The sequence below is a fragment of the Rissa tridactyla genome, chromosome Z (assembly GCF_028500815.1).
Source record: "Rissa tridactyla isolate bRisTri1 chromosome Z, bRisTri1.patW.cur.20221130, whole genome shotgun sequence".
In the NCBI taxonomy this organism is placed as follows: Eukaryota; Metazoa; Chordata; class Aves; order Charadriiformes; family Laridae; genus Rissa; species Rissa tridactyla.
Genome location: NC_071497.1, coordinates 10,653,732 through 10,667,142, shown reverse-complemented (window position 1 = coordinate 10,667,142; position 13,411 = coordinate 10,653,732). Strand labels below are relative to the sequence as shown.

Sequence of the window (13,411 nt, the reverse complement as noted above, 5' to 3'; positions counted from 1 at the left end):
GCTGATGCAAGATTCCTAATCAGAGGCCACAAGAGTACTGTTAACCGTACCAGCCTATCCACCCTGTTTCTACACTGATACACCGTGACATGAACTTTTAAAGAGGTGGTTAATAAGTGTTTGTTGTTTTTTTTTTCTCCCCCAAATCTCTGAGGAACAAACACTGATGCTGTGTTTTATCGTTTCACGCTCATTAGCCCTGCAGCAGACAATTTTATAGATGCCAGTGGGAGTTTGGCATGAGCTGCCCCCCTGTCTGGTCGGAAGGTAACCGGGAACAGCAGCAGATCTTTTGCCTGTCACACTGGGCAGGGCAATCGGTTTTGCAGAACTGGCAACAAAGGGGAGGAGTGCGCGAGGTCAGACACCACCTTCTTCTGCAGCCCTGGAGCAGGGAAGTGTCACTAAGTGTTACTGGTGCTGGGTGACTGGGGAAAGAGAGACGGCAGAAGAGCGGAGCCTTCCATCAAAGCGTTGCTTGATTTTATACTCTGGAAACAAGAATAAGCACCTGGAAACTCCTGTTTGGCAAGTGCAACAGGGTGCAATGACATCTGAATTTTTCATGTCTCGAAGCTTAAACCCAAAATAATCCATGCTTTTTGCTTCAACTATTTACCTATGTTTGCCTTGAGGCTGTTACTGGGTGTACATATATTTGTCCCCTTGGAGCTCTATAGTTTATCACCTATCACGTGGAATTTAAACAGAGGAAACCCAGGCACATCACTCTCCCACCTTGTTGCCCTTCCAATGTCGAGGTAAAATTAACTCCATGGTATTAGCATATTAAGAAAATGTTAATCACAAGTGAAACAGCTTCAGTACACTCGTGAAAGAGGCCAGCTATCAGCTCCGAGTGAAGGTTACATCGATTTTTCCCCATGTTCTGATGGTTACGTTGAGTATAGTAAATTCTTAAAAACAACTGTTCTCCTACAGGGAGCTGTTTAGCTGATATATATGAGTGAGCCTTACACGCTGAGAAAGTGATAAATAATTACGCTTTCATCTAAAATAGCACCGGAAAATGATCAAACTGTGAACTCATAACACTGACTTTTCATCTGATTTGAAAAAGAAAAAAAGAAAAGTTCTTTTTAAGCATGTTTGAGTGAGTATGCTATTACGATGAGTGTAATGTAACTGCTTTATCAGTAGCATCATCGAGAGAGCCTGGTGCATAATACAGCTGCTCTTTCTGGCTATTAATTGCTATGTCTAATAGTTCCTTCCTTGCAACAAATGCAAAACTTCATTTTTAAAATATCGGTTTATGCTTGAAGATCTATCTCGTCTTTTAACTCTGTCTTAAGTTAGAAAGCCTTGTAAAATGTCTTATGAACAGCATGGGCAATCATTTCCTTCACAGTCTTAAAAAAGCTGGAAGTGGAATAGCATGCCTTTAGGGAAATACTAAGAGTTTAAAATATGCCTGTGCAGCATATTCATAGATTTTTATAATGCATTTCAAACACTTTCCACATTGTAAAACAGGCCTTGGAAACGATCATCACAGATGAAAGCTGGTGAAGGAGAAGTAATAAAAATACTGTAGCAAGAAAAGGAAAAAATGGTGTCTGCTGCTGAATTCCCTAACAATTGATTTCTCCTATATAATAACAGCAATCAAACAATCACAGTAATTTCCCCATTTGCTGTGCCTTAGTGGCAGCTGAGGGTGCACCTGTGTTCACCTTCACTCTTCTCCCCTTCCTTCTCCACCTCCCCATCTGCTGCCTGCAGCCATGCAGATTCAGGTGACTGAAACATTTCAGACAAAAGTTAATTAGCCAGCACACTACACACCAGATCTTTTCAAACTGGTGCCAAGTGGAAACCTTCCAGTCAGCTCTGGAGGTCTATCCTGGCTCCTGCAAGAGTGCCATCCATGGCAAGGGAGACTCCATGCAGCGGGGCACATCTGAGAGGCTCAGCATCATCTCTCAACTTGCTGGTAACGCCCTCACACACCTCACCAAGATAGGGATGGATGCTTCGCACAGCAATACACACATGCTGTTTAACATCGGTGTCGGCGACATGGGCAGTGGGATTGAGTGCACCCTCAGCAAGTTTGCCGCTGACACCAAGCTGTGTGGCACGGTCGACACACTGGAGGGAAGGGATGGCATCCAGAGGGACCTGGAAAGGCTTGAGAGGTGGGCCTGTGCGAAACTCATGAAGTTCAACCAGACCAAGTGCAAGGTCCTGCACTTGGGTCATGGCAATCCCAGGCACAAATACAGGCTGGGCAGAGAATGGATGGAGCGCAGCCCTGAGGAGAAGGACTTAGGGGTGCTGGTGGATGAGAAGCTGGACATGAGCAGACAATGCACGCTTACAGCCCAAAGAGCCCCCAGCATCCTGGGCTGCATCAAAAGAAGCGTGGCCAGCAGGTCGAGGGAGGTGATTCTGCCCCTCTACTCCACTCTTGTGAGACCCCACCTGGAGTAGCGTGTCCAGCTCTGGAATCCTCAGCACAAGAAGGACACGGACCTGTTGAAGCAAGTCCAGAGGAGGGCCATGAAGATGATCAGAGGGCTGGAGCACCTCTGCTATGAGGACAGGCTGAGAGAGTTGGGGTTGTTGAGGCTGGAGAAGAGAAGGCTCCGGGGACACCTTACAGCAGCCTTCCAGTACCTGAAGGGGGCCTAAACGAAAGATGGGGAGGGACTCTTTATTAGGGAGTGGAGCGATAGCACGAGGGGTAACGGTTTAAAACTGAAAGAGGGGAGATTTAGATTAGATATTAGGAAGAAATTCTTTCCTGTGAGGGTGGTGAGACACCGGAACAGGCTGCCCGGAGACGCTGTCGATGCCCCATCCCTGGAGGTGTTCAAGGCCAGGCTGCATGAGGCTTTGAGCAGCCTGGTCTGGTGGGAGTTGTCCCTGCCCAGGGCAGGGGGGTGGAACTAGATGATCTTTAAGGTCCCTTCCAACCCGAACCTTTCTATGATTATATGATTCTAATGCTCTCTGCTTACACTGACAGGATATATATCTATATCTATCTATATGTATATGCTACAGGGATGCAAGATGCTTGTGAATGGCTGTATTGTACCACGCTGTGGGGAAAGGATACACTAAGCTCAGGACTGAACGGTGAACACCAAGCCTGAACCTTGAAGGTTCAGGCTTTTGAAACCTTGAAGCCTTTTGAAACCTTGTCTACAGCCAAAGATGAGCCCCAAGGCCAGCTGCACGTAAACATTTGGTTGCTTTACCCTGCAAAGGCGGCATGTAACAATTATGGTGGTTTATTGCAGTTTGTGGTCTGCCACGCTGTCAAGTCACTTCTTAGTTCTTCATATAGATGTCCATAATTACCAAGAGTAATGTTAGTAGCTCGATGTGACAGCTGTGAGGCACTTGGGGCCAGATTGTGAACTTCTTAGTCACACTGATGAGGAGTCCCTTGCACAAATGGCGTTGCTCGAGTGTGACTTCCTTAATAAATGAATCATCTATCACTGCTGCCTACTCAAGCTGAAATCTTTCTCCCAGTTCTGCTGTTACTTCCACCATCTGCACATCCTCTCCCCATGGTGGTGAGAAACGATTTGGCTGATTGACAGGCTGTCTGGTAAAATGTGGAGACCTTCAGGGCCAGACCAGAAGTAAAGAACAGTCGCTGATGTCCAAAGCTGCCACTGTGCCTGAACTTGCTCCCATTTGTTAGGAAATCCCTTCTGGGTACCTATTGGTATGACGCCACCTGTATCCAAGTGACCTTGGTCTGTCTCCTGGCGCTCTGAAATGCAGACCAGAAGATGTCAGACCCCAGCTGCCAGAGCATCAGGTGGGACTGTGTCCTGAGATGCCCAGGTGCGTCTCTGTTACAATAATTCTCATCACCAACAAGGACAAAAGGCTTCCACTAATTACACCCACCCACACCAACACCAACACCTCACACCCTTTGCAAGAAGCCCCTCTGACAGCAACAATAAACCTCTACCTACCTTTGATCTAATTCTTAATCCTTTCACTGCTTCCTAGATGTTGGCTTAGCCGTTCCCTGGGAGGTCTGCTCTATTTTTGGGGGAAGCATTATTCACTGAAGGTAACCATCCTTAGCCAGGGATCAAGACAGCGCTGCTAATTCAACCCTGACTTGGGCAAGATGTTTCGGTCTGTGCTTGGTGATCCCAGCTCTTTGTATGGTGCTTTCATGTAAAATTCAGTTCCCTTGTTCTTATGCTTCTGGGAAAAGTAAAGAGACAGAAAAGGGCACCTCTTCCTTTTTTTCAATTCACTTTATTTTCTCCTTCTCTCCCTGTGTCACTGGCATTTATGTTTCTAGTTTTCTTGCTTTCTTGTTTCCTCCTCTTTCTTTTCTCTGGCTCCTTTCAGCTATTCAGAATAAACTCTGCAATAGCTATTGGTACTGCAGTGAGACTCGGTGTACTCTCAATCAAAATGAGAAGATGATCCTTCCCCTCTCTAAAACCCCTTCAGTAAGATCTACAGAAACATGGATTTACAGCCTGAGTCTTCTTTGAAAGAAAAAACTAAATTTTTAAGAGAAACTGTGCTTTTTCCAATTTTCTGCTAATTATAATAAGTACATAAATTCTAGCCATGCTATGCCTGGATTTCTTTAACATTAAAAAATTATATGGAAATCTGCAGAGGAAAAGAATAGAACACATGAGATAAACACTTTATTTGATGGCTTAAAATTGTAACTAAATCCAACATAGCCAAAAGTTCTAATACTGTGAGTTTTCAATATTTCATGGGTTTCAATAGTAACTAACTCATTAAATATACCCTAAATGAAAACACTTGTAAATAGGCTTTGAATTCAATTGTGAGCATTGAATTGAATAACATAGAGCATGACAAGATCTTTGGCTGTTTCTAATTTTGATAGTTCTGCCTCCATTTTAGTGGAAAGATGAGGTGCTTTCTCTGACTTTTGTGAAGACATTCTTGGGGGAAGTTATACTGCACACCCCAACCTCCATTTCTAGGGGGTGCTTTCTTTGTTAATAATCTGTTTGGTACCATAACTTTTGTATTCACATAGCATCTGCTACCAAATTGTCTTTAAATTTGTCTTTTTTGGCAGAATTTTAATTTTTACTTAGTGAATACAGCTAAGGATTCTTTGGTGTTTCTTCTGATAATGCATGTCATCAGTAAAGTAATAATCAATGATTTACCCTGTCATAGTTTAATCACTCATCACCAAAATGAGTTTGTTCAGTGTATTATGAAAGACCTCTTCTAGGCTATGCAGTGAGGAAGATGTTGCCTTGTGAATACCCAGAACAGCAAAAAAAAACTCAAAAGAAAACATAATGTATGCTATTGAATTTGATGTTAACTCAGCTTTTTCTGCATCAGAGAAGCAGTACAGGATGAGGAACAAGAAACTCTTGCTACTAGCCAGATCTGATATTTTCTCCAGAATGTATGATGATATCATGAGTACAGCGAGGAAGGAGACTAATAAAGAACAGCACATCTCACTACAAAGCGAGTATCTTGGCTTTTGAGTTTTCCTATCAATTCAATATAGATATTTGTTTTCCATTTATGTAGGAGATGTCTACTGGTACTGTATTTAACTACAAGAATGACCTTCCCTCTACCCCATTCCCAAATCTTAACTCTTCACCACCCTTTTCAAATGGAATTGATATAATTGAAAATACAACAGAATTTATAAAGTTGACTAAGTGATTTGATGAAACTTGACAGAGCTGGATGTACTTCAAGAACAAAGTGACCATTGGCATAATTTTATCTAAGGATTCCCAGAGTCAGATACCTTAAATAATTATAGACTCAGTGCACATTCTAAATCTGGGTAATAACCCCTTGCTGTATTTAAGATAGATTGCCCACTGTTGACTTGAAGCCACTCAAACGAAGAATCTCTGGTGTATGTATTTCAAATAGCACTGCACTATCCAGTTTCAAAGTCTATAGTACTCATATTAAACCTAACTTTGAAATCAGCAGACATTTAAACTGTGGCATGTCCAATATTTCCTTAAATAATAATTGCCAGGAAAATAAAAATGTATGGAAAATTATTCATGGTGCATAGCACTGTGAATGGTGGTGGTAACCAAGCCTCACGGTTTATATTACAAATTACAAATACTATAAAATAAGAACATCTTTATGCTATCTAAGCTAAGTGTTAAAGAAAAATTAGGGTAGTTTAAGAACGCTGCTGTAAGATTTCACTGAGACTTGGGTGGTAAGGAATACTAAGTAACTTTCTAGTATTACTAACAACTTCCAAGTCTTGGACTAGTATGCTTGAAAACACTTTTTCACCTCAAAAATTTGCTCCTCCATAAGCAGCAAAACACCTGGGAAAATAATACATTCTCATACCTCGAAGTGTCATATACATTTACCATATACCACGCTAAAATATTCTAAGATGCAAGATCCCTTAAATTCAAAAGCCCAGTGGCAGGACAGTGAATTCAATGGGTTTCTGGGGGGTTTCTTTGAAAGGAGAGGGGCCAGTGACAGCACTGAAAGGTGCTGCTTGGAAAAGTTCACCCTGGGAGAGCTCTGGCTCCTTCTGTCTCAACGGGATGTCAAAATTAAGGATCCAGGGGTAAGAACTGAGTAAAAATACTTTCACCACTTTCCTGCATTCTGAAAAGGGATCTTTTGCAGTTGTGATGAACTGAATCCTACTTAACATTGTAACTAGAATAAAGAGACTAGTTCTTTTTTTCCTTTTCATTGTCCCATGCTTCTGAGTATGCAAAGCTTGTCAGAGGAACTATCCTTAAATTAGTCCCCATGGGTAGGGGGGCAGCAATGCTCTGTTTTACATGACTGGATGCCTTTAGTGGTGTTCTAAATTGTTTTTAAAACCAATGACTCTGACAGTTTAGGAGACAAGGATGGCTTTTTGTGTTATCAAGGGTGCAACACGCAGAGAAAACAGACCCTGAGCATTAAATGAGGTGAAAAACCGCAAAACGCAGAAGGTGCCAATACAACTCCCAAATGTTATGCCAACGTCACTTTCACAAAACTTGAGGGTTTTCTGACCCCAGAGAAGAATATAAACGAGGACTCCTTTCCCTTCCACACACATCATTTATCAACTTAAAGGCAACAGGCAGAGTGGCTTCAGCTGACAACACAGTGAACCACGAAAACTGGGCCACTCTCGTAGCTGACAATGTTCAACACTGCACAGGAGCACAAGTAAAACCATTCTCAAAGTCGCAACCTGAGGACAATATTGGGGAAAGGCGTGTGAGAGGCAGGAGATTGGATCAGTTAGCAAATACTGTGTAATTGCATTTTAACAGAGGACTGTTACAATGAGGAGACCTCTCACATGACGCCAGGACCACCACGCTGCCAGCAAAACACCGGTTATGCCTCTGAAATCTGTGTTTGAAAGAATTAATGGCTCTACAGGATGCATGGCTACGGAGCAAAACTGTTAGTTACACAAAGCTTTTTTACATTAGCTGGCAACTTAAAAGGAGTCTCTCTCTCTACAGCAGATCTGTGGCCTGAATTGTGCAAGTTTCAAAAGCTCACTATAAGCAAAACTGCAGAGAGACCTCTGGCTGAAATAGAAGCAGCTGAACATTCGTTTGCACATCCTTTCAATTTCCATCCTTTTTTCCCCCAAGGCACCTCTCACAAACCCTCCTGAAGCGCGCAAAAGGTATGTGCCATGCTATTTATGCAGCGTGAGGTGAGGCGGGTTGGTGATCACAGGGAAAGACTGAATACGTATTCCTCATCTACACAGTAACTAGTACAAACTTCAACATTTGGGCTAAATCAGATTAGCAAATGATAGTCTGAATTACCAGCGCCTGCAGCTAGGCACGTGTTTTGTAGTCTTTCCTGGAAAATGAGATTTTTAAATTTTTATTTTTTTTTCCCCAATCAAAAATACTTTTCTGCAAAAATGCAATTCTGGATTGAAGGAGGGAGAAAAGTGTCTTTGGGCACTGAGTTGGACGGAAGCTTTTCCACATGTCCATTCCCTTGCTGTAATTTCTACCTGCCCTTGCTAGTGCTCTGCATGCCCAGTGCCTTGCAGGTCAGTGACTTCTGGGGGTACCATACACACAGTGGTACTCCTGGCTATTTCCAAGAGGGAAAGATGTATAATTCTCTACCCAGAGTGGTTTGATATGTATAAACTATAAAGCTGCTTTCAAAAGAAAGCTTAATTCCTTTAAAAAGAAACCAAAAATTAAATGCTACTGGCTAAAGTTTCTTTTCACAGCATCTGTTGTAGGGCTGAACTCGCTCCTTCACCAGGAAATTCTTTGTTTAACCTAAAACTTGATTTATTTGTTCTTCTGACCCTCTCTGAAGTCATAGAGGTAATCAGCAGTGCTGCAGTTCCAGTTCCTCGGGAAACCAGATAAAGCACAGACTGGCTGAGCAGGGACTGATGATTCAGATTTACTTTATTCTGTTTCATTGCTCTGAGGTTCCTTTTCATGTTAAAAGACATCAGAGCTACTGATTTATCTGAAAGCCAGTGAAAATACTCCCTAAGTCCTGAAGTTCAGAGAACGCTGCTGCAAACATGATCTCCCCTGTGTTTCTGATAGTATCACCTACAAAATAGATATTACGGGCTATTCTTCCCAAACTCTTGGCTCTGAACTGTAGTACTAGAAGTGATATCACTGTATTTATTTATGGCTCATGTTCCCTGAATCTGTTCCCTGTTTCATCCCTGGGAAAAATATTAATGACAATGTCAGTCTTGGAATGAAAAAATAAAGCGTGTTTCTTCATACAAACACATGTAACGTGACGAGCCCCGACTCAACAGCATCAGGGCTTGTGAGCTGCTGCTTCCAAAATAATGATCTGTCACAGCTTCAGTGCAATTTGCATTTGTGTTAGTAGTAAAGAAATCCAGTGGTTATTTTGCTTGCTGAATGATACTGTTAAATTGTTACTTTTGCTTACTGAGAGTGTGAAAATTTACTGAAGTGACACTAAACTCAGAAAAGTAAACAGCTTTTTTCAGGTCACAACAGCGCCTGGATTTACTGTCAGTATATGTCAGTCATTAAATGACATATACAAATGAAAATGGAAGAAGTATGTCACATTTTACTCTGTGTAGCATCCCTTGAAGCCACGTGTGCGTTTTGCCACACACAACCCTGAACCTCCAGCAAAAGCTGCTGCTTGTGAGAGAGCAAACACTGTACCACACTTGGTGATGGCTGGTGTCTTGTGATTGCTAATTGCCACGAGGAAAGACTGTTTGCTCTTTTTTTTTTTTTTTAACTTCGGGAGAGTAGAATGTTTAATGAGGAACAGACTTTTAAAGACCCTCACGCAACCACAAAACTTTGGAAAACACTGTAGGTATCCCTTTCACTCTAGTTGCCCAGCTGTGACACTGAATTTCCTCTCGAGGCTGCATTTTTGAAGTATGTCATCAAATGTCACGGAGGCAACAGACAGTATTATTGAAACATATTTCAGTTCTGGATCCTTATCTTCATTTTCATCTTAAGTATTGCTTTTCACCATGTTAAGGAAGATTTGCTCAAAGATCAATGTGCTTTTCAGTTACAATGAATATCCACTTATTACAGACTTCTGTATGAAGTGATAATCACAGAATCACAGAATTTTTCAATGTTAACATGCAGCAGCAGTACAAATGTTGCACGTGTACATTCCTGTCCTGGTGTAATGTGGAAAATGAGACCCCATTAAACAACTACTACCTTAAAACCACCCTAACAAACATTCTGAATGCAGAGGAGAAGCAGCTTGAGGCAGCATCTAGCAAACGTCGAGTTCGTCAGTGTGTCTGCTGTGCTCCTCATACGGCAGACAGTGGGAAATGCTCTTCAAGGGCAAACAAGTTTTGGGTCTGCTTCTGCTCCTGCCTGGAAGAAAGCTGACTGCAGGCAGCCCCCCAGCGTGTGTGGGGTGGTGTTTGGGAGGGAGGGTGGATTGCTCTGCCAAAGTACCAGCGGGACGGGTGACCCCAGGGAGGGTCATGCTTCAACATTTCAGAAGCAGAGTCTTTTCTTCCTGACTTTTCCTCTCTGAAAAACTGCATGCTGGGCCTATTAGCAAAAATCTGCCTCGCCTACAAAGATGTCATTTACACTTGCCTCCTCCGAAACTGCCGGTCAGTAGAGGCAGCCAGTCTGTGGCTCGGGGCCAGGAAGGTGGGAGGTCCATGGTATGTTCATTTCATGCCAGTACTGGCATGGGACTGTTGAGGGACACAATATCCCTGACTGCAGCGGGCAGTAAGACACCAGAGGCTGCTCAGGCCAACATCTCTGGGGTCCCTGCCAATACGCTGTTGAAAATCCTGTAACTCTGGGGAAGTATTCAAGGTAAGGCTGCCGGAGCATCGCCTCCAGAGCTAGCCTTAAAATGCTATTTGTTACATGAAGGTATCAAAAAAGAGTGGTCAGAAGATGTCAGGCGCTTCAAGCCAATCTTGAGAGACTAATATACTTGTATTACCTGCTGGCCTTTGAGTAAGGCTGAGATTTTTTTAAAATCCACAGAGCCTTGAAGAATGATTTTTTTAGCTCAGCTGAAAAAAAAACCAAAACGGATTCTATTCAGCACAGGTTTAATGTCAGGCATTGGTTTCACTGTCATTGAAGACAATGACACTTAAATGTCTGCTTAAAAACAAAGTCCTGATTTGGACAGATTGATCCAATTGGCTCCCCACTGAGAACAATTTGAAAGTTAAGCAGGAGCTTTGAAGTCTGTGGAAAGGAGCAATGACTCTAACCCGGTGCTATATACATCTTCTGTCCTCAGGCAGCTTTGGATGAATTTAGACCCATCTCCAAGACTGAAGAGAAAAAAGTTCTGACTTTAACAGACGGAGCAAGGACATGCTGCGTTCAGGATCTGGTCTTCAGGTAGCTTTGGCTATTGGCTCCAGCACAACTGTGAGTGTAGCTGCAAAGCTGGTAGATGTTACTGAGAAAACCTGGACCCTATTGGCACCTAACATGCATCAGTAGTGGCATTCAGTGGCACTGATTACCCTTGAGCTTCTGCATAAATCTACAGAAAGCTGAGTTACATGGGTTTTGCTGAGGTAGAGAAAACTAGCTGAGTTCAGAACAGCATACAGCAGTCACACCGTCAATTACAGACCAGGAGATGCCTAGCATGGACTTTCTTTTCCTACCTTTTCTGTCACAATCTAACACAAAAAAAATACAGAAATCTAACACTGAGCCAGGCTGGGTTTTGTATTTGCTTTTGCAAAGCAAATTCAGTTGGTAGTCTTTTTTTCTGATTACATTTTGAGAGCAAAGTTGAGCTATCTCTTTTTATATAAAACAACTATTTCTCCTGGCTACTTAAATGGCAGCTTCTGCCATTTTACTCATCAGTTGCCTTGCATGGGCCACACAGGACAGAGCATTTTTTTCCAACTCTTCTGCCTGAAGATGATTCCTGGCATCAAACACCCATTTGCAAAATACTGATCTATCACCTTTTTTCCAGAGTGTGTAACGCTAAGTTGCCATCTCTGTTATGACAGAAAGTTTACCTCCCCACGGATACTACTAAGTATACAAGACAGCCTCAGACAGTCAAACACAACAAATTTAGTTTTACTATTTTTTAGTTTCTACTCTACACAATCAAACACAGCCACAGACAAACTGTAGTTTCTACTACTTTAGTTAGGCAATTAGATTTAGCAAGAGCCTGATCTTGCAGCGACACATGAACTACGAGCAAAGAAAATCCTAATGCTTCAGATAGCTCAATGCAAAGTCAAGTTACAACGAACGACTACCCCAAGAAGTGTCATCTGGTGAACAAGCTACCATGCCCACACACAAACAAGCACAGCATTTAGAGCAGTAATAAACAAAGTAATAAATAAACACCCTGAATGCTCGTTGTAGCTTTTTTTTTCTTTTTTTTTTGCTAACAACCTTCTTTTGGTCTGCGAACCGTGTCCTTCTCCAAAAGCCACGCACAGGACCTCCAGAAAAGCAGCTTCTCATGAGCGCGTGTCCTGGACCCCCCTTTCTCCTCTCAGCTCTACAACTTAACGCGGCACACGACTTCGGGCTCATAACTTAGCTTTTCCCACCGAGCTCTACCTTTCCGCCCAGAGGATGCTCGTCCCCCTCCACACCAGGGCTGAGGGCAAGGGCCAACACGGGGGAAGGATGCAAGAGAGGGAGGGGACGACCAGAAAAGCGACTCCGGCGGCCCAGGGGTCCGAGTGCTTCTCCCCGGGCAGGGCTCGGGCTGCGTCCCTCCCCACCGCGACCGCTGCCCGGTTCCCACGCCCGTGGGACCCCGACCCTTCCCCGCAGGGTACCCGGGGCTGCGGGGAGGTGAGCCCTGCCCGCTCCCCCCGGCGCCTTACCGGGCTCCGCCGGGGGAACTCGCCCAGCACGATGCTGACCACGGGGATGCGCAGCGCGGCCGAGATGAAGTCCAGTTCCAGCATCTCCCCGCGGCTCTGCGGGAAGGCGAGGATGGCGGAGACCCCCTGCACCACCACGGTGTGGCAGAGGCTCTGCAGGAAGGAGACGGGGTCGTTGCTCCAGGAGGCGCTGGGGGAAGAGAAGGGGAAGAGGGGCAGGTCGCCCAGCCCCGCTTCGATCGCCATCACCACCTCCAGGGACAGGTTGTAGGGCAACAGCCCGGCCACGCCGTTGAGGTTCGCCACGGCCAGCAGCAGCGCGTCCCGCGGCGAGGGCGAGTGGGGCGGCCGCCGCTCCCCGCCGCCCCCCGGCCGCCGGCCCCGCGGCCCCGCGGCGCTCCCCACTTCGGGGCTACCGCCCGCCGCCTCCCCCCCGGGCCAGGCGGCGGCGCGGGGCTGCAGGTGAGTGGCCCCCACCCTGACGGTGTGCCCGATGCGCCGCAGGATCTGGCAGGGCTGCGGGTGGGACGCGGAGCCGGGCACCGCCGCCAGCACCAGGGCGCAGGGCGGCAGCAGCAGCAGGCACGCCCGCCCCAGGAGACCCCGCACCCCCGGCCGACACATGGCCCGCAGCCGACCGCCGCTTCCCCCGGCCCCGCCGCCCGCCTCAGCCGCCCCGCGGGCGGCCGGCAGCGGCATCAGCCGCGGCGGGCGGCCCCCGCGCAGAGCCGCCCCCGCCACCGCCCATGGGGCCGCCGCCGCGCCCACGCCCCGGGGCTGGATGCGGAGGGGGGGCGAGGCTCGGCCCCCCGGCCCGCCCCCCACGGACCCGCAGGGATGGAGCGGCACGGCCCCGGGGCGGCCCGCCTCCTCCGCCCTTCTGCCGTCCGCAGCGCCGGTCCCTCGCAAGCCCGGCTCTCCTTTCCGAACCCACCGTGCGCTCCCCTGCACGCCTCCCTTGCAGGACTCCCCCCCCTCCAGCTGCACCGCGCTCCCCTCCCCGCCTCCCTCGCAGCCCCCCTGCCCAATTCT

The 13,411-nt window shown here is 45.9% G+C and overlaps 1 protein-coding gene across 1 annotated transcript in view; it reads right to left on the bottom strand.

The window, feature by feature from the left end:
- The window catches only part of GRIN3A (glutamate ionotropic receptor NMDA type subunit 3A), an 80,597-nt gene extending 67,519 nt beyond the window's left edge, over nt 1-13,078 (bottom strand). The window contains exon 1 of the mRNA XM_054186936.1: nt 12,380-13,078. Coding sequence (XP_054042911.1) covers nt 12,380-13,078 — 699 coding nt within the window. The remainder of the gene's footprint in view (nt 1-12,379) is intronic.
- Nucleotides 13,079-13,411: the final 333 nt, after the last annotated feature.